This window comes from Camarhynchus parvulus, chromosome 1 (genome assembly GCF_901933205.1).
Source record: "Camarhynchus parvulus chromosome 1, STF_HiC, whole genome shotgun sequence".
In the NCBI taxonomy this organism is placed as follows: Eukaryota; Metazoa; Chordata; class Aves; order Passeriformes; family Thraupidae; genus Camarhynchus; species Camarhynchus parvulus.
This window is the reverse complement of record NC_044571.1, coordinates 49606527-49627298: the sequence shown is the minus strand read 5'-3', so window position 1 is coordinate 49627298 and position 20772 is coordinate 49606527. Positions and strand designations below refer to the sequence as shown.

The window sequence follows — 20772 nt, the reverse complement described above, 5'->3', positions numbered from 1 at the left end:
TGTAAATGTGAAAGTGTAACATGCTATGTAGGGTTACTGGCTTTGTGTGTGAGCATGTAAGTGTGATGTTTCTGAGCAGGTTAGGATGCCGGGATACCTTTGTGTTGGTGGGCGTGTGCTGTGCTACAGTCAGTGGTGGTGAATGCCAAGTGGTGTCGTCATTCTGCTTGGGATACTGCAAGTCTAAACCAAATGTATATTGCAATACGTTGTGATCTGCTTGTCTCTTGCTAGTTAACGATATTTTTACTTCCCTCCTTTTGTTTTATATGCTTCAGTCAGTTTTCGTTACTTCAGGCCCTGCAAAAATACACTGACTACGTGTCTTCTGAAATGGAGACCAGAACTGATCCCACTTCTGGCCCTAGGCTCATAAAATGTAGAAAGAATGTTTCCTTTATACCAGGAGGCAAGCAAGGAGATGAGGAGAATGGATATCTATATCCAGATTTGGAAAACGATGATTTGTTTGTTCGGAAAACTGGGGCTTTCCATGTGAATCAAGTTGTTCTTCAAGACCCCCGGTATTTAAAGAAATTCTCTGAACAGGAGCCTCCTCTAGAGGGTGAGATAATTCTGCAACCCAGAGAGGGCCAAACTGTGATTCCAGATTTGGAAAAGGATGACATGATTTTTCGTAAAGTCCTCTCTCAAAAAAAAGAGGTGCCTTTATCAGGTGCACCCGACAAGTATCACCCAGCACTGTTTCCTGATCCGTGGAGTCTTCCAGAAGAGATTCGGTCCAAATTTCTCTGTTTACTTGAAAAAAATGCGATACCAGAGGAAAGGAAGAGCAATGGCAGAGTCATGTCACCATCTCTACACCATAAGAAGGACGATATGCTGACCCGCAAGATTGAATCTTGGAAAGCGGGAAGCAACGTCCAGCCAGTAAATTTTATCCCAGGTCCATGCAGTGAAGAAGACTGGAAGAAGTGGGAAGCAATCAGGGAGGCCAGCAAAGTTAGACACAAGAAACGGCAGATGGTGGAGAGGTCAGGTTGTGTCCTGCACAGATTGAGTGCCCTTGAACCCTTCCCATTCAGAAAAGCATCATCCTGTGCTGAACCATTCGTAGAGTGCCAGTCTATTTGTTCGTGTTGTCCTCGAACAAGCTTTTTATTTGCTTTGAATAGAAGCTCATGACTGCAATACCATATTTTCAACAAAAGATTATAAAGTTTTCTAGTTTTAGGTTGCCATTTTGGAGAAAATATGTTATCATTCCCTCAGGCTCAATGTTCTGCATAAGTTTCTTTCCGTGGTTGAACAGGAATAGTGATTATTCAAAAGACTTTGGAGGCTAGAAATATTTTCTTCTATTCTACAAGATGATACATAAAAACATTTCTGAAGCACATGAATGCTTTAAAGACAAATTCTGGAAATGGGCATTCTGATATTCTTGCTTGCACCTAAGTTTAAAAATGCTTATAAACTGTTCTACCACAGTTCTGAGATGATTAGATGAGGTGAAAAAAAAAAGTGTTTTGCCTGCCCAAAGTCATGGTGCATGCAAGTTGTGTGTCTATGTAATAGTAAGTCCACCATGGCACATTTTAGTCTGCCAATACTATCCTCCTACTTTTCATACAGTCTTGATTCATTCTTTCCCCTAATTCTTTCTGGGTATCCTCAAAATTTCTCTTGTCTGACTGAATACTGTTTCTTAAGTACTTCCTATCTCTCCTTTGTATTTTGTATTTACTGGGGGAGAGTGGGGTTCCAAATGTTTACTTAGCTCTGAAAATACGGCATTGCAAATTGCAGATCTCCCAGCTGTGCATCATTATTTTGTGACTAAGACACTTCTGTGTTCCAGTTGATATTTTGATGTTGCTGCATTTAATTTTTAAGCTTAATGCTGTTTACAATTTTCAAGCTTCACTGAGAAATATTTCTAAAGTGCTTGGAAATATTGCATGTTCTAAAAATTAATTCAGTAGAATTAAATAGGTATATTATAAAATACTCATATTCAAGAATACTAAAAATCCTCTTGAATTGCCCTGGATTAGGTGTGTTTAGGGATTAATATGCTAAAGTTCTATTAGGATCTTTTATTCTGGTATACATCAAGTATTACTTTCAGTTAGTATCAGAAAGGTTGAAGTAACAAGAGAACAACCTCTGTAAACCACACTTTTGTTGGGACTCAAGCTGGCATTAATTTTATTTTCTTGAAACGAGTCTCTTTTGAGCATCATGCTGTTCAGCAGCACTGGAATGAATAAGTGGTGCAGAAATAACACAAGGCTCTATTTGTGCAGTATTGCTAAATGAAAAGTGTTGGAAACTTGCAGGCAGCCTTGTTCTGACAGTTCAGCCCAACTTTGCCCATCATGCAAGTCCTGGTGTGTTTTTTGACTGGTGTCCAATTCCTGATGTGCTTTTCCATGCTGGCTGGTTCCCAAGCTTTCAGTTTCCCCATCACTTAGCGAGATTGCTGGTCTACTAATGGTGTTAATGTTGTTCTCAATATCAAGACACTGAATCTCTTTTTTTTTGGTTTCTGATTTCTCAGACTGTTTCAAAAGCTTTCTGATGAGCAAGGGTAAGTTTTATAAAAGCTTGAAAGGTTGTAATGCTATTTTTTGGCCTCTTCATCTTTATGCATGCACAGTAGCTAAAAACTCATGCTGAAAACTTGTGCATGATGCTTTGTTGTTCTGTTCTTTGCAATTTATGTAATGAATGTGAGATAAAAGCTATGTATATGGCAAAAGTTCTCTCTGCTGTCTCATGCATTCAACTTATGGTTATCAGGCACTTTGAAAATCAGCTCTAATGTTTTATTCCTGCTGAAGTGAAAAATTTGCTGTTCTGTATTTCATTTAGGCTTTAAAACATTCAAAAAGTGTAAAGGAATATTAACAAATATTTTATTTTGAAAGCTGTACAGCTAGAATCTGAAAATAATTTAACAGCACTGGTATTTATCATGGGGTTGGTGAATGGTCTGGGTTTTTTTTTTATATCTTCCAGGTTATTGAATGCTTAGTGGTAAACTTATAGATTTATGTAATGGGAGCTTAGATATTGTTTATGATGAACTGCAACTCAAAGAGAAAAAATTCTTCCACTTATTGCATGATGGCATGTTAAGTATTTTGGAATGCATGGTGTTCTACTGATTTTTTTAAATTAAAATTTATTCATTTATTTATTTGCTTCCCTATTTTTACTCTGAGGCAAATCTGGTAAATTACTGAACACTTCCAGAAGTGCAAAATATTTCAAAAGTTGGGTGTTAGGAGAGGGAGACTCGGAAGACTCAAATCACTAGTTAGATTTTTCAGTTCAGACTGAAATTAAAACTAAGATTCAGTTCCATGGTATGAATATAGCTTTTCTTAGGTTTTATTTTCTTTAGGCTGAGATTCTCCTGTTTTGTTGCAGGCAGATATAGTAAATGTAGTTATGTAAGTTTTCTTGAACTCATCTGGAACAAATTTGGCACAGCCTTATGTAGTATTTGATTACCTTAAAACAGTTCTATGTGTAGTATAACTTAAGCATTAAAAATGAGGAAAAGAACTGTACAAGGGTTTCTGCAATAGCGACCAGGTGAATTTTTGCTGAATTTGGCACTCTTCTCATTCAGAAGATAGATAAGCGAACAGATATGAGGAGTTAATGCCCAAGCCTTTATTTCTAGAGGCCAAAGGCCAGTCTCATGTTACCAATGAAAGTGAGTTCAGCCACTTGGGAGGAAGTGAGAGTCTGGTTTGTTAGTTCAGAGATCTCTTGGAATGCAACAGATTAGAGCAAGGCTCTGTGCTGAATCTCTTTTGGTTTTAATCTTATTTTCCATCATATCAGAGAAGTACCGCATTTTTAAGTCCTGCTGGAACTTAATTGCATCCCTCTATATAACTCATACTTTGGATAAATGAAAACAAAGGTATTTTTGAATACTAAGAAACAAAAAAAAACCCCAAGCCCTAGAGACCTAACTTTCCCTTTGCATTACACCATTGAACCTAATGATGAAACACCTGCATTTTGCTTACTGTCTCAGAGGCTTGTGGTCAAAATCTCATCAAGAGCCTTGTCCTATATTGAAACTAAATGTCCTGTTATGTTTATCACTGCAGTGTGAAAGAATAAAGGAAAAAATAGCATGTGGTGGGGGAGAGCATGAAAGGTGAGCTTTGAGGAAATTAGTTTAAAGGGAACCAGCAAGTAGGAGTTCCTGAGGGAAACTGTAGCCATGTTGAAGAAGTTAGTAGGAAGATGGCTGTGTTAGCCATCCCAGCTTTAATGGAAAGCATCTCAGAGGCTTGGGGAGGATCAGCATAGGCTAGTGGGGCCTGTGATGTCCATGCACCAAGCATTCAGCCGTGTGTGACGCTTAATCTTTTGGAAATGTGCATAAATAGCTGATTTGGAAGGAAGGAAAGAACAGGAGGTGTTACGGAGGGTGTTACAGGAGAGAATTCCAAAGGTGGGAATTTGGATTTGGGAAGAGGGGGTGCCTTTTGGGTCAAAGAAGGAAACAAGATCAATAAAGAGAATAGCAGGTTAAAACAGAAGTAGCAGTGTTCTCGGAGGAGCTCAATGTGAATGGTCAGCATGGAGATGTACAGAGCTGCTTATTGGCTTAACCTGATTTTATTTGCTCAAATACCCAACTGATGACTTGCGTGTTGGCCCCACAGCACATCCCATCAACTGCCCATGTGCTTCCTGCTCCATTCAAAATAACACTCATGAGCACTCAGTTGTACTAATATAAATCTTTTTCTCTCTCTGAAGGTTTCACTCATGTAAATGAGGGATAGGATATTATAAAGCTGAGTTCTCTTTTCCCTTTCTAGGAGTAAATCTTTGAATGATGTCAGTGCCGAGGAGCTGCAGACACTGCGCAAAATCCGTTATGAAGAGCTGCAGAAGATAAAAGAACAGTTACAAGAACAAGATCTAAAGTGGCAAGAAGTAAGGACTCCTTCTCACCTCTCCTTGTGCATCCTGCTTGAGAGGCTGGATGTTACCTGCCTTCAGTGTCTCTAGTAAAAAGGCTTCAGCCTGTATGCAACAATTCATGGGGCTGTCTTCTAAAACAATTCATCTCATGCAGCTACTAGAGTTTTTGGGGATGCCTGTTTAATGCAGAGCTGAATTATTTTAAATATCCTCCTAAGTTTCTGATTAATGCTTCAGGCTAGAACTTGTATGTATTGTAATAAAGCCTTCAGGCTTGATTGCTGTGGACATAAAGAGAGGTTAGGGCATAGTTTCTTGTGTTATCTGCAATTTTTGAATACTTTTTTTTAAGAAATGATTGGAATGTCTGGGTATTTGATCCTCTGGGAGAAAGGGGAATAAATAATACTTCCTTGTGCAAATCCTTGAGGCTCCTATCCCCTAATAATGCTGTCTTAAATCCAGCTTGTAAACTGTATGGTAGCTTTGCACAGCATCATAAGCATATCTAAAGACTTTTCAATTTATTAAAATCTCTGCTTGACAATGAATATCAACAAGATGCCAAAATTAAGAACAAAGCACCAAACAAGAAGTTCATAGTTGTTTGTTTAATGCATCTCAGTTCTAATATTCAGTACTTCCCTTAACTCAGCTCTGGTATTTCATGGACAATATTGCCAGTTCACATTGCGGTTTTACAGAAATGAAGAAAGTACAGAAATATCTGTTTTCAGTTTATAATTTGATGCATATTTATTCTCACGCTAGTGAATCAGTCTAACATAGTAGTGGTTTGGAAAAATAATGATATCCTAAACTCTAAAGCCCTCAACAAGGAAATACAGATTGCATTTGCATTAGTTTTCAATTATGTGTGATTGGTGAAGTATTTTAGAATAAAATTGAAAATGTTAAGGGGAGAAAAAATGGGTCAAATAGCCTATAGTCCAGTAATTGCAATTGTTAACTTAAGGAGGCAGTGAGCCTGCAACCCTAAATAGAACTTGACAACCCCTTTATCATTTAGGGGAAAGGTACATGAAAATGTGGTTGTGATGCAGACATGCAAATAAAATCAGGCCAATAAATAGCATGTAATGGGATGCCTCTGTAAGTCTATGAGGCCTTGAGAAAATCTGATGGTGGTATACATTTGTGTTATTCTAAACAGGATCTAGCAAAATGGAAGAGTCGAAGAAAGAGTTACACTTCAGAATTGCAAAAGAAAAAGGAAGAGAGAGAAGAAATTGAAAGGAGAGCCTCTGAGGTGTCTGGAAGGAGTACCCAGTCACTGAAGGAAATGCAGCAGGAGAGGTAATAGTCCTAATGGGAATACTATGTGTAAGAACATAAATCTGAGCATTTTTATCCCTTTAAATTTTTGAGCTGCTTTTACCCACAAGTTGCAATTGATTCTGCAGAGATCTTGACAATTTTAGTTGCAAAATAAAATGTAGAAATCTAGGCAATTGAAGGGCTGAATATGGTTTTCTAATGCGCTGTTTGCAAAGAATGTTAAGCACTTTTCTCTATAAATGATATTTTACTTTACTATCCATAAATAAAAGTATTGAGAAATCAATATTTGCATTATCGTTAAATTAGTTAAAACAATAGCGCTGAACTGGATAGCTGCTTTTTTTACTCATGGATAAAGTTAACTATTTATCTTCCTTGTACCAGTGCTTTTACTATTTTTTTAGCCATTGTTGAGAACTGCAGCCAGAATTTTAATTGATGTCACAGAGCTTTAAACTTTTACTTGATTTCCCCTTCATCCCAAATTTTTCCTCTTGGTATTTACTTTCTGAAGAGTAAAAAGTGTAAACTGCACAGTACCATCTCTAACGGTGACAGTCTTATTTATTAATCTATTTATTTATTTATTTCAAATGCACATATGACTGAGCTGAAGGTAATATGCACATGACATGTATTCATAAAAAAAAGTCTAATCTTTTGGATTTCTTTAATTTTTTACTTATTTGTGAGGACAAAAGTTAGTTGCTTGAATAAAAGTATGGATGCTAATTGTATTGAGTATTCAGTATCAATAAAAATCCTATAACTGATGTTTTAAAGGATATTCTTGTAATGGTTGTTCATTTATGACAAAGGAATAGTAGCAAAAAATAATAATTAGCTGAATTTCAGGGCACTGTCTTATTTTGGTATCTAAAATTCAGCATAGCATTTCAGAAACATTGAGCACAGTTACACAGTTCAGGCAGTGTTATGGGACTATCTTTTTCCTGTTCTTTCCTAAATAAATCTGAATTTCTGGGGATGTGTAACTTGAACATATGTGTATCTGTATCATTTACAGCTATGTGCAGCTATATCATTCTATTGGCAAAGATTTCTGTGATAGTGGCAGCCTGATAGTATTATGTCTGAGTGCTATGAGAGCGCTGAACTGGGGAGGAGGTGCAAGAAGATAGATTAAAAGTTATATGAAAATACTAATATATTTAAATGATGCTATTAATTTTGATTTACTGGAGATGCATTATTTGGCTTATGCTCAGCCTTAAACATTTACTAATTTAAAGACTTCAGGTCTGCTTGTTTGTCGGGTCACTTTGGCATTTTAACAGGCTCTATTCCCATAGGGAAGAGAGAGATCAGGACTCCTATGAGCAGCAGAAACAGGAGCACAACTGGGCATATTCACTGAATGATGATGTGTTCAGTGAAGAAAAAGCACCTTCCCCAGCAGCAAAAGATTGGTCAGCAGCCAAAGATCACCATTTGGAAGAAGATGCTTCCTACAGCACTAAGGACAGTAAAGGTGTGAACGCCACCCAGCCTCCCAAGAAGAACCTGCCGGAGAGCTCGGCTGCTCGAGAAACTCCTGCTCCTCCAGAGAGCCTGGAGCAGGAGCAGAGCCCGTCGCTTTTGTCCACTCGTTACTCAGTGAATGCTCAAACTGGGTCAGCTCAGGTTTCAGCTTCTCTCCCGAGAACTTACCAGAAAACTGATACCTCCAGGTTAACATCTGTGGTTACACCAAGACCTTTTGGTGTCCACTCGAGAGGAATCTCGTCACTTCCACGGTCGTTCACGGTAAAATTCTGCTTCATTCCTGGAGTTTGTAAATTTGGGGTCTTCAATATCTGGGGGAACAGTAGTTTTAATGTTTTGTTTTGGTTTGGTTTTTGTTTAAAAAGTGTCTCCTGTGTGATGAAGGCTGTATTAATAGAACAGGAAGTTCTGTCATGCCTTTAGGTGTTTATTTGTTTTTCTGTGCTTAAACACACTCCCAAAATTAAAGCTGGTAGCTATATTTGGTAAAATATTCTTTTTATTACTTGTAGTAAGTCTCCTTTGGGTGCTTTATCAAAAAACTGTCATTGGAGGTAATTATCTGGAGCCAGGTTAACATAATTAAGTGTTAAAGATAAATTTTTCAGGTGATAAAAGTTTCCTCTGCTCTGCTGACTTCGTTGAAATTTTATGCTAGGCTAAATTTTGTCTACACTCTAAACCTCTGAAACAATGAAATTGATTCCCCCCTGCCCTATGACTATGATGATTTTCATAGTTTTCTCTTAAATCCTTATTTGCTTCAATTTAAAAAGTGGCAAGAATATAAATAATTCTAAGCAGATTACTGTAGCAAGTTTATCTTGAGTCTGGACTATTTGTTCTGCAAGCATTTCAAGAGAAAATATATTTTTTTTTCTAAGTAGGGAGTTAACAATGGGTACAGGACCCAGAATTTGCTTCAAAGAGGGAGGTGGTTTTGTTAAATATAAAAATCACTGAAAGATTCTAGGATTTCTTTTTTTGGTAAAGCACTCCTTTACCAAGCTGTCATTTTTTGTCCTAGATGGATGATGCTCAGAAATACAATGGAGAAGTAGAAAAAGCTAAAAGAACTCAAACTTTGTTCACCGGCGTTTCCTTTTCACAACCAGACTCTGCACACTCTCTCTCCACTGGTGCATTCAGAAGCAGAGGTGAGGAGGAAGAGGAGGAAAAAGGTGTTCACTCAACACCTCCTCCCAGTTTGGCATTAGCTTTAAAGTCCCAAGACCAAGATGCTGGAAGTAGTATTCCTAATCCAGAGTATGGCATTCCTCCTGATTCTCTTTCACTTGCATCTTCTGCAGAAACTGCGACTCTGACAGAGCCTAAGGATTCAAAATCCATGGTAAGTGTGGAAATAATGTGATTACTTGGTGTAACTGAATGCCACAGCAGAATAAAAGAGAAAATAACTAAAAGTACATCTAATGCAAGTATTTTTCTGGTAGTAAGAGGACATCTCAGAGACTTGCTATTTCCTTTGATTTAATGTAGGGGAAAGAGAGTATTTCAGGAAGAAAAAAATTATTCTTTTGCTGAATTTTTTCCTATCCATTTTGTCATGTGCTTAATTTTATTTATCATTCTAATTCAGAATACTTATTCTACATATGTTAAGTGCTTGCAACATTTTTTGCTATTCTCCAAATTAGCACACTGTTCATATAATCAGGTGTGACAGTTAGATGAATTATCTGAGCTGCTGTAGCATTCATTTGCACTTCTAAACTGGTGGTGGAAAATAAAGATCAGCTTTTCAAAGGCTGGCCATCAGTATCACACTATGCTTTTTTCCATCTGTTGTGGCTTGGATATTTTTTTTTTAGCTATTTACTTGAATTTAAATAATGTTCATGCTAATTTTGAAGTAAATCACCGTCTCTTAGTGCATATGCTTGTTGGAAAAGGGGCTGGGTCTTTCAGTGTTCTTTTTGAAATATGTATCTTAAGTGCTGTTTCCTCCAACTGATTGCATGTTTCACCAACAATAGCTTTATTTTTAAATTACTAAATACCTTTCTGTACTATCTGATGATTCAGTTCGTAACCCTTGACAGATTTGCATTCCTGATCCTGCTGTAAAACTTAATTGTGCCAGTTGCTTGGGTGAAGGTCATAAGACCTTGGATGATGATTTATGAAATCACTTTCCATAACAACTTTAGAAATTCATTTGCTTCCAAACATTCTTCTTCCTAATCACTTGTGGAAAAGAAATACATTGCAGTTTAATACCCTTAATGCCACTTGGCCATTTTAATGAATTTATCATAATTATTTGAAACTGTGATTGATGTAAAAGGAAAAAGATAATGATTTTTTTTCTGTGTTGTAGCAAAAACAGGCAGAGGAATTTCTGTTTTAATCAGTGAAAACTGACAGATTCGCTAAGAGTTCTTAGTATCTGTTTAAGCAAGGCAAATGAGAATGGCATGTACTAGGTCCATTTGATTTTCTGCTGTCATTAGTTAAAAGATTATAAATTTTTCCTCCTACAAGTGAGTAATATGAGGGAGGGGGCGTTTTAAAGATATTTTTAAAAGTTTTAAAAAAAATCTGTTGTATTATGTAACTTACCAAGCTCCAAGTGAAGGAATGCAAGTTCCATTTGATGTGTTTGTAAATCATTGACAGAGAGATTGATATAGCTCACTAGTCATCAGGGCCATAACACCAGATCTGTGGAGCACTGCTTTAGAGATGACCTATAAAAGTGTTAAAGTTCAGTGTACAAAGTCACATTACTCCTCTGACAAGAGAGAGATCTGAAGAGTCTTGTTGGGATGGTGAGGAAAAAAAAATTAAGACCAGTAGTAATTTCCAGGAACGCACTCAGACTCTAAAAGTTTGTATGTTCTCCAGCCCAGTGTGCTAAACTGTTAAGTAGATTCACTTTTAATATACTCACCTAAGGATTTAGGTTGTATAGGAGCATTTGCAAGCCAGTAGCTGTGTTGTGAAGAAAAGACTGAATTTCTACCCTGGGCTGTAACGGGGAGTGTTTTCCCAGGAACATTCCTGTAACATGCGATGATACCTTGGGATGATGCCGTGCTCTGTTGTTTTCTTCTCTATCCAGTACTCAGGTGCTGTGAAAACCCCTCTGGCTGCACCTCCCTAAGACTCTGGCTGGCTGCACCTGCTTGTGCAGTGCTTGCTGTAGCTGCCTGTTGCATCTTACAACAGAGGAGCTTGGAGGAATTGGCATAGGTTTCTAGACTTTTAAATATTTAAAGTTAGGGGAAATGAATCCGACTCTTCAGGAAGGCTGGGTCGCTAGGGAACTAAAATGTAGGCGTACATTTAATGCGTGTGTGAAAATGTGCAGGGCTCCTTCCATGTGCATTTTGTTGGAATATGTCTATCTAACCATTGTTTGACAGAAAAATACATTTTTTTTTCCTTTTATATCAATGTCAATGTCATGCTGATGAAGTGTGTAGTGTGCATTTAGGTATTTTAGTAGTTTTTAATGACCTCATCTTAGAATGTTAATGTATGCAAGACATGCTCCAAATGTAGCGTGGGATTGAAAGTGTTACAAAATGTTTTCCCATTTAGATAGTCTTGTTGTTTAAAATGGCAATGTTAGATTTTGATTCAGATTCTGAAAGCATCTTGAAAGTCCAATAAAGATCTGGATTTAGCTGATTTTGGGATTATTTTATTATCTAAGCCCTCTATTACAAAATCCATAGCAAGCTGGTAGTATTTCACACAATATCAAGAAGATAATTGTGCACCCAAGTAAACCTAGTTGCAGCATTGAGCCTAAACTGATGATTCTTATGGTAGAATATGCAAAAAAACCCAAAAGATTGATTATTATTATCTAGCTTTTTCACATCTCTGATGCTCTCTGAGGAGGCAGTACATGTCACAAATTCTCAAGACAATCCACAAAGAATCATTTAGAGGTTTAATTTCCTCCAAGTTCTTAAATTTTTTTAGCATTGTGTTGCAAAACATTTAAAATAACAGAAATGCAGAGTGAAAGATATGTGTAGAGAAAATATAAATGTAAACTGAAAACACACCTGTTAGAATAAAAAGCGAATGAGTTAGTTAACTGACTTCAATACTGTTTCCTTTGTCTGTGATGCTAATAATAGATGATTAAAGTGCACATTGTGAGCAGCCTCACTTATTTAGAGGATAAACTTTCCCTCATTTAGATTCCTGTGATACCAGATACTGTAGTGTCATGTTTTATTTTTCAGGAACAGTACAGTGAAATGAGAATCAGTATAAACCAGAGACCTGGCCACAGTCGCAGCTTTGGGTTTACAACAAATTGGAGTCCTTCAGGAGCCATTGTACGGACAGTTGAAGAAGGTAAATATGTATATATACACAAATTTTTGTTCTTATGTTTAATTTGCAGAGGCTTCTCAATTAAGGCATTTGCTGCTATGAATGCTGCAAAACATCAGGTGCAGAACTGAAAGATCGCTATTTAGTTTGCTAATGTATTTCTGTGAATCCTCATCTCTTGAAACAGGTTGAATTCAGAAATACCAAAATGCATTTTCATAATCAAGGAGGGTATAAACATAAGCCTCTTACAGAACAGTATTTAGGGGCAAATACAGACTTCCAATATCCAGACAGTTTCTTACAGCTGAGTTGGAAAGATTTCACTTCATATGGTTTGTAAACACTTGCAGAGGAAACTTAGGAGTTAATACTCTTTTTTCAATTTCTCCTTTCTTAGTCATGCTGAATTCATGAGACAGCTCATATTCTTAAGTAGTTGCAACTTGTAAATTGATTTCCAGTGTAGTTTTTTTCAGTTGTTTTAATACTGAGGGAAAGCAAACATTTTTGTCTTGAGATGACGCATATATATAAAGTTTATTTCTAACCCTCTCTGCTCTTCTGCGGAGAACGAGCTCAATTTTCTAAAAAAAAAAAAGGCAACAAAACAACAAAAACCTAAGCCAATTACATATAACGCTTGTTTTCTGAACAATGGTCTTTCCCATAGCCAGTAATACTTGAGGAATATTGAATTGTGCCCTCCTTTCTGCCTACCACAAGATCATCCTGAGAAAGGAGAAATAGCTGCAAACTATTAATTTAGTTAGCTCTGTATTGTGCTTTCTAGAGCTAACTTTTAATTTAGTTAGCTCTGTATTATGCTTTCCAGAGAGGAAACAATACTGTTTAACAGCCGTTAATGAGCAGTCTTGGATTTTTTTTTTCTTTTTCAAAATCAGGAAGTGAAGCAGCCTTTTTTCACTATGTCTGAGTACTTTTCATAATTGGATTTGCTCTAGGATAACCCTCCCTGAGCAGGGAGGATGCAGCCGATGAACCGCTGTGGTTCCTTCCAACCTGTTTCATTTTGTGATTCCGGAAATACTAGTATTCACTTTGCCTGAAGAATAGCTTTCCCTTTGCTTTTCCTGCTGCTAGACTTCAGGTTTCATTTCCCTCCTTGGAGGCAGGGGTCTGTCCATTTGCACTGCTAGCTGAAAAGGAGAAATCTGAGGGTAGTGCATGTTCCTGCTGGTCATTCACAAAGGCCCACATGGGCTCTGTCCCAAGGAGAAGGTGAAGGCCTTGTGGTTGATATCTTGGTTTATTACCAAGATATTATTATTAATTAATGCTTTATTATTATTATTAATGATTTATTACCATTATCACAAGGAAGAGCACAAAGTATAGATTTAACCGAGAATGGGTTGAATCTCAGTGTTCTCGTTTTTAGCCTGCGTTCAGCACCTTTTTCTTCCAACAACTGTCCCATCTTGTATCCTTACCCAAAGCTGTAGCTCCCTTTAAAGAAATGAAGGATGAAAGATGTAGATGACCCATTGAAAGAGTAATGTATACTTTCAGCTAGACACTTGGGAACGTTGTATTTCCTATTTTTAAGGATAAGTCATAGCATAATTCAGCTTGGAAGATCACGTAGAGCAATGCACTGCTCAAAAAAATGTCAAGATGGAATTCAGGCCAAGTGGCCTTGGGCTTTTTACCCATGGGGGTTTGAGACCCTCTGAGAATGGAATCCACACAGCCTCTCTGGGCATTATCCTCTCAGAGAAAATTTTCCCTACATATCCAGTCAGACCGATCTTTGTCCCGGTTTATAACTGCTGTTCTGTGTTTTCCTGCCATAAATTTCAATGAAGAGCAGGCTTTCCCTTCTCAGGGACCTCCTGGTATGTACTGGGGGCGACTACTGTTAGTTTCTCCTGCAGCCTCTCTTCTCCAGGCTGAACAAGCCCATACTCTTCAGCCTTTCCTCACGGGTCCATTGCTCCAGCCCTAACCTTCCCATTTCACTTGCCCCAGTTTATTGATGTCTCTTTTACAAAGGAAGACCACAACTGGACACAGTATTGTCAGTGTGGCATAAGAGGTGCTGAGTGAATTGAATGGCCACTTGTCTTGATTTGTTGTTCATGTCAGTGTTCATACAGCCCCATCACTGCCAGGCCCCCCAGCCTTGCTGTCCAGCCCATCAATACCCAGCCTGTACCATCGCTGGGATTAGTCCTCCAGGACCCTGCATGTGGCCTTGTTGAGTGTCAGGTTCTTGCTCTCAAGAGCAGCCCTGCCCTCCATTGTACTGGCCACCCTGTCACTTTTGGCAAGGATTGAAAACTTGATGAGGGTGTGTTTTCCTCCTTCTCCTGCTTATTGCCGAACGCATTAAAGAGGATAGGTCCCTGGATACATCCTAATGAGATCCACTTGTGAGCAGCCTACAGGCTGAGTAAGCGCCATTAACCACTTTCCGCAGAGCCTGACAGCCCAGCCAGGTTTTCACCATCTGGTCGTTCTGCCCTGTGGACAATCCCATCCCACTTTTGATGCCAGGATACTGTGGAATATCATGTCAATGGTCTTGTTAAAGGCAAGGTGGATTGTAACCACCTCTCTTCCATCATCTACAGAGATCTAGGCAATTCATCATTGAAGATAACCAGGTTGGTCAAGTGTGATTTAGACTTGGCAAATCCAAACCAACTGTTCTAGTCACCTTTTTCTCTTTCTTCAGCCCAGGAAAAGCTTCCAGGAATACTTTCTCAGATTGTGTTGTCCTAACTAGCTGTATGATTTTCTTGAGATGATACCCAGCATGTATGTTTTTTACTACTTATAGATGACTCTGTATTCTAAATATGCTATTCCTTAAAAAAATCCACTAAGAAAACTACTTGGTAGGCAAAATTAACTTGTAAGTGTTCTCAAAAACCTAAGAGTTAAGTTGTCACACATATTTCAGGGATACCCACTTACTACGTATAAAAAAGGATAGTTCTCATTTTTTAAAGGAGTCTTCAACCTTTGCACTAAAAATTAGGTAAATAGAAAGCCTTAAGTCATTAATCTAGACATTGTTCTGCCAACTTCCCCAGTGCCATATAATCTTTATTGTTTCAGTCCTTCCCCTTTCACTTTCCCTTTGCAATAATTTTTTTGAGATTGTGTCCTCAGGAGTGCGTGTCTGATCAAACACTTGCAGTCATGTAGGACAAAGTAAATTTGATCCACATCCTTCAAGTTTTATTTTTTTTCTATCATTGAGATAGTGTTTATCTATTGTAATAACAACAGATGGGGATAGGTTAGAGATAACTTAGAACATATGGAAAATGAGTATTTGGTTGCTTTTGTTTATACTGGAGACTAGCAAAAAAGAAAAGCCTTTTACCTTCAGAAAAACCTATGAAAAACATAAAAGCAGTACATATTTTATATAATGAAATCTAAATTCCTTATCGGAATATATAGAAATTATTGTTAATTCCTATAGTGTTGGAGGAGCTGGACAGAGATAGACAACTGGTAGCATACAACTTTTGGCATCTGAATTTCTGGGCAGGCTCTGTGGGCTTCTCTGGATGTGAATCAGAGCAGAAGCCCACTGTAGGCACCCTGGTTTGCACTCTTGAGAAGCCCTTTTGTCCAGAGACTGAGGAGGAAGAGCTGCTGGCAAAATTACAGGCCAAAAATTGAGCAGCGTAAGTTGTTCTGGCTATTTTTGGTCCAGATCTAGAGACTGCTGCTATTCATTCAGTCTGTATGGTTGCAGTATGGTGTGCATATACCTTCCTACCAATATTATAGGAGGAACTGTGAAGTCTTCAGTTCTCTTCCTTTCCTAAAACTGAGTCAATTGAGGTATACTGTTCACACCTCTGAGCCCGGTCTCATCCCTGACAAATTATTTGAATAAAATGAACACAACCTTTTTTTTTGGTTACTGTGGGCTTATTCTGTCACAACTCAAGACAGAAATTACGAGTGCTAATGACCCTGCTGGAGCCTGAAGCTTTCCCTCTATCATGAGCATAAGGCTTAATCCAGATGTGGTTAAACTATATGGTACTAAATATCAGACATGATTCTAAATGTTACATGATGTTGTTGAAATTAGTAACTTCAGTATTAGTATCTCTGATAGTATTCTTAATAGTACCTTCCATTAACAGACTTGAATATCCATGATTCTTTAACATCTTCCTGACCCCTAGAGATGCATGTTTTTTTCTAGTTAAACTATTGTCCATATTTCTTCCTTCAGATGAAAACCCTACCTTTTCTTCCACAATACAGTTTAAAGGCAATTAGTATTGATAACTGCAAATGAAATTTTTAGTCCATATTTTAAGAATGATACAGAACAATATAGTATGGAGCCATGTTCTTCTAGCAGAGAAGCCAGTGGAGCTTTTTAGTGAATTATGATGAATCATTATTTGGTGCAGTACTAGGAAACAGAGCATTTCTTAATTTCTTAACTTCCTCGTGTGTGAAGCGATCTGAATCCTTATTGGATGAGCCAGACTTACAGCAGCATTTTACTAACGAGTGAAAAGACACTCAGGATGAAGTATATGGTGTCTAAATTTTTCTGTCATACTTGTCCACATTTGTTTCTAATAATGTAATAGGGCATTGTTCTTGCTATATTTTAAGATGTGTGGATTTCACTACTTTGGAAAATCCTTCCACTGTGTAATTCAAACTTGTTTTATTAACATAAGGGTTTATTGTGCAATCCTTAACTATATTTTTATTCGGCTTTTCTATTTTCTATTCTGCTAAGGGAGTAATTCTTAATGGAAGAACCATTCATATGTAATCTGTAGAATCATACTTGGAGAGTCTGAGTTTCTCAGCCTATCCATTTTCTGAATTAAATAGAAAAAAAGTTTATGAACTGGTCTTCTATATACTCTGTCCTTCGTGAGATTGCCTGCCAATGTGTAGCAGATGAAAAAGTATAAAGTGCAGCTTGTCTTGCAAAATATCAGTAGATTCAAAGTCCAACTTGCCATGAAGTTTGCTCTTAATAGATAAAAAAGGTAGACTCCAGAGAAGTCTAGTGGGACAATACCCAGCAATATCTTGAGTCCAATTACCAATCAATTCAGCGCTAATAAACTATTCCAGCAAAGCAGTAAAGCAGCATGCTCTTGTCAGCAGAGCTCAGAAAATGTAAATGAGATTACGAGAAAGCCAGTTTCTACTGGACTTAACAAAGTGCAGGCTGTTTGTTTGTTTGTTTCTTGAAAAATAAGAGGATTACCCAAACATTGACTGAATTTCAGCTAATCACTGGATATAGACATTGTGGTGCTGCCTCTTTCTCACTGTCACAGATTATAAAGGTGAGTTAGTGAAGGGAAGACTGAACACAGAGGTTGTTTATTGAATGGGGTGACCATGATCTGAAACTTACAAGTCCGGAAGACTGATTTCTTTTATGTTTCCATAAGTTCTAAATTGAAAAGCTGCTTTGATACTGAGTTTACTGAGTTTATTTTACAGTGTAGTGAATTTTTCTAAGACTTTCTCAATATGCGCCATTAAGCATTTCTTTGAATGATTCCCAGTCCGCTCTCTTCCAATCACAACTGTGATAAAAAGAAAAAAATATAAATGGAGACATAATAACATTTTTCTTCTGTTTTCTGCAGGCAGCCCCGCAGCACTTTGTCAGCTGCATGTAGATGATGAGATCATTGCTGTCAATGGCACAAAGGTTTCACATATGGACCACAGTCAGTGGGAAGAAGCCATCAACAGAGCACTAGAAACTGGAAACCTGGTCATGGATGTCAGACGATATGGAAAGAATGGTGAGTTGTTTCGTCGGGCAGATACTGTATGCTCTGTAAGGCAAATAAGCTTTGTCTCTGCTGTGCCTGACAGCTGAGAGTCCTTATTAGCCTTACAGCAGTAATACGTATCTAAGCTGAGTAGTTTGCCAATGTGTCTGTTGCATTTTAACACAACTTGGCTTTTTTAACTGCTTGAGCATTAGAAATGTCTTGACAAGAAAATCTGCAAAACATTGAACTACTGACCTCACTCTTGGGCTCTGGCGTGTTTCTTAGAGGATGGACAGGTAAAAAAGTGTGCAACCAGCACAAAAAGGAATCTAACATTTTGTTCCCTGCCATACCACAAGGATTAAGAGGGTCTGATCTCTAGGGGGTCTGATCACTAGATTTAAAGGCCCTCTCTCTCAATCACCAGCTCCCCTTCTTCAAGGAAGGAGGATCTTCTCTTCCTTTCTTCAGGGAGCGTTTGAAGTGAGGTATAAGCTTGTGGGTGATGCAGCACCTGTGTGCTATGATTCTGGCCATTGACCCAAATATTGTGGTGCTGTAATCTCTCCAGAATGGTACTACCCATTCTGGGTAGGGAGGGTTTCCATCCTGGCTTGACAGCCTTGTAGCATGTCTTGGCTTGCCATGATTTAATCAGGAAACGCTTTCAAAGTTCTAGAAGATTTTTTGCATTGGAAGTGTGACCAGTGACTTCTTTCACAGCATAAATACAAAACATTCTTTTAGTGGGAAGCTAGGTAAATAAGTTACCAGCAAACTGGGGTAAAAACAGTGGGGTTAGGAAGAGACAAGAAACAAATCACCTTATAGGATGTAATACAACTGAAGAGTGAGATTAGTGGCAAAAAACTAATTGAATAAAATTTTCAGTAGGAAGGGTAGGGAAGGGAGATAGGATGAAGTATGTGAGAAGAGCATCATTTGTATTTGCCTCATCAATTTGCCAATTTAGTTTAGGCTGCCTTTTCTTCCCCCTCTCTGTGCTTCCTGATGAGCATGGACATGAAAATGACCCTTCCCTGGATAGTATATGAGTCTCATTGTATCAGGAGTGAGTAAAGTCAGAAGAATTTTCTCAATCCTTACTAACACTAATGAAATAGTGTCCAATGAATGCTAACTCCTCTCTAATGTTCAGCGGCTGTAGCACATATCAGCAAAACATCTTTTGTTTTGGCAAACTTTTACCTGGTTTATGACTAACATTTGCATTTTTGGGGAAGGCGGTCTGCTATAAATGCCCTTCTTCCTGTCTTCACAAATTCCACCTGATTTGTGTGTCCCTTCTTCTGTTTTTGTGTTATTTTAATGTTTTCAATAGCTCTTGTTCTGTTCTTTGACGTTACTGTCTATATTAATTTCCCAATCCTCCACATACCAAAAAGACTGGGGCAAAGACCTGCCTTCCCTGCCACATGTAAGACATAAAATCCTCAATCTCACCAGTGTGGCTACCAACATTATAGGTGCATCTGAAAATAAATGGATTGATGCAACTTCGGGAGAAAAAGTTTCAAATGCTTCCACCATATCCACAAAAAGAGATTTCTCCAGCAGCCTTCAAAGTTCTGTGAGTATGTTTTTGAAGGTTCATGGGAGTTGGGGGGAGCAAGAAAAAATTTAGTGTCTTGATAGTGGGAGGATGGAGAAAAGAACTTGTGAATCTTCTGTTCCTTAAGCAATACAAGCACAGGACCCTGCATCTGAAATATGGAGAGGTAGCTATGCATGTATTGAGGTAAATAAGATGTTTTAAAGACTTGCTACTGTCTATTTATGAGAGAACACTGGTGAATGATAAATATTAAAACAAGTGCAGACTATCTTTTGATTAAAACCATATATAATGTTCGTTCTTCAGAGAAGACTTTGACCTGAATTATTAGCCTAAATGGAAGTTGCAGCCCCAAAGAACTGGTGCATATGTGCTTTCAAATTATTTGCAAATAAAACCTGCCTGCCAAGGAGCTGAAATAGGAAGATTTTGGCTTCTGGAATTTTCTTGCTAGCTAATGTGTTTTATTTCTGCAGCAGTTCACAGCTGGTTATTGAGTCCTTCAAATGCATGCAGTAGCTTTATTATAAATTACACTGAGGAAGTTTTAGATTGTTTTGTATCTTTCTATAAAATATTATGAAGTGTTTTGTGACATATAGTTCCTGATAGGAAAGATGCGTAGTTGGATAAACTTCCACAAATCTAATGAGCCTAAGACATTTATTTATTTATTTATTTATTTATTCATTTATATATTTCAGGATACAGAAACAAAGTTGATAAATGGAATGCAAGGAGATCTTGGCTCTAATGAACAAAGAGGTAAACCACTGTTGCTTTTCATCTGCTCATTGTGTGGTTTGTGACAAGCACAGACACTAAGCCAGTAATGACTGAGAGTGTTATACAGTGGGTGAAGTGAGACCTTAACAAACCAAAAGCCAGACAGATATCTTTTTGCATCCAAACTGGGTCTAGCTTCTTCCACAGTTTGCTAGGTGGTTTGAGAACTGACAACAAAGCTGCAATGAAACCCCCTGTCTCTGCATTAGTGGTTGTAAATTTAATGTGTGGTAGGGGTGAAAAAGAAGGAACACGATTTATTGTAATTGCTACTGAAATGTATGGTGACTGAGTTAGTATGAGTATTGACTTATTTCACTGCCCAGGAAGAGTGTAGAGTACTCAGCTTTTTGCTATTTTTTCCTGCCTCTTTCAGTTGTAAGGTTTTGGGGTTAGTGGCTGTTTTCACTATTATTACTTTACTTTTATTCCTGGAGAACAATATTGATGATTCTGATATGAATAACAATTGCATATGAGGCTATGAGCAGTTATAGCCTTATTTGACAGCAGTGAGAGAAACCAGGTATGTATACTTCCTAATGGAATAATAATCCTGAAATAGGAACTTTGTATTTCATTTTAGCTTGA

The 20772-nt window shown here is 37.8% G+C and overlaps 1 protein-coding gene across 1 annotated transcript in view; it reads left to right on the top strand.

Moving 5' to 3' along the window:
• Window positions 1-20772, top strand: part of LMO7 (LIM domain 7) — a 131647-nt gene that overhangs the window by 91860 nt on the left and 19015 nt on the right. The window contains 10 exon segments of the mRNA XM_030962679.1: window positions 279-995; window positions 2525-2554; window positions 4821-4938; window positions 6101-6243; window positions 7542-7995; window positions 8762-9085; window positions 11961-12075; window positions 17685-17846; window positions 19226-19410; window positions 20100-20160. Coding sequence (XP_030818539.1) covers window positions 279-995; window positions 2525-2554; window positions 4821-4938; window positions 6101-6243; window positions 7542-7995; window positions 8762-9085; window positions 11961-12075; window positions 17685-17846; window positions 19226-19410; window positions 20100-20160 — 2309 coding nt within the window.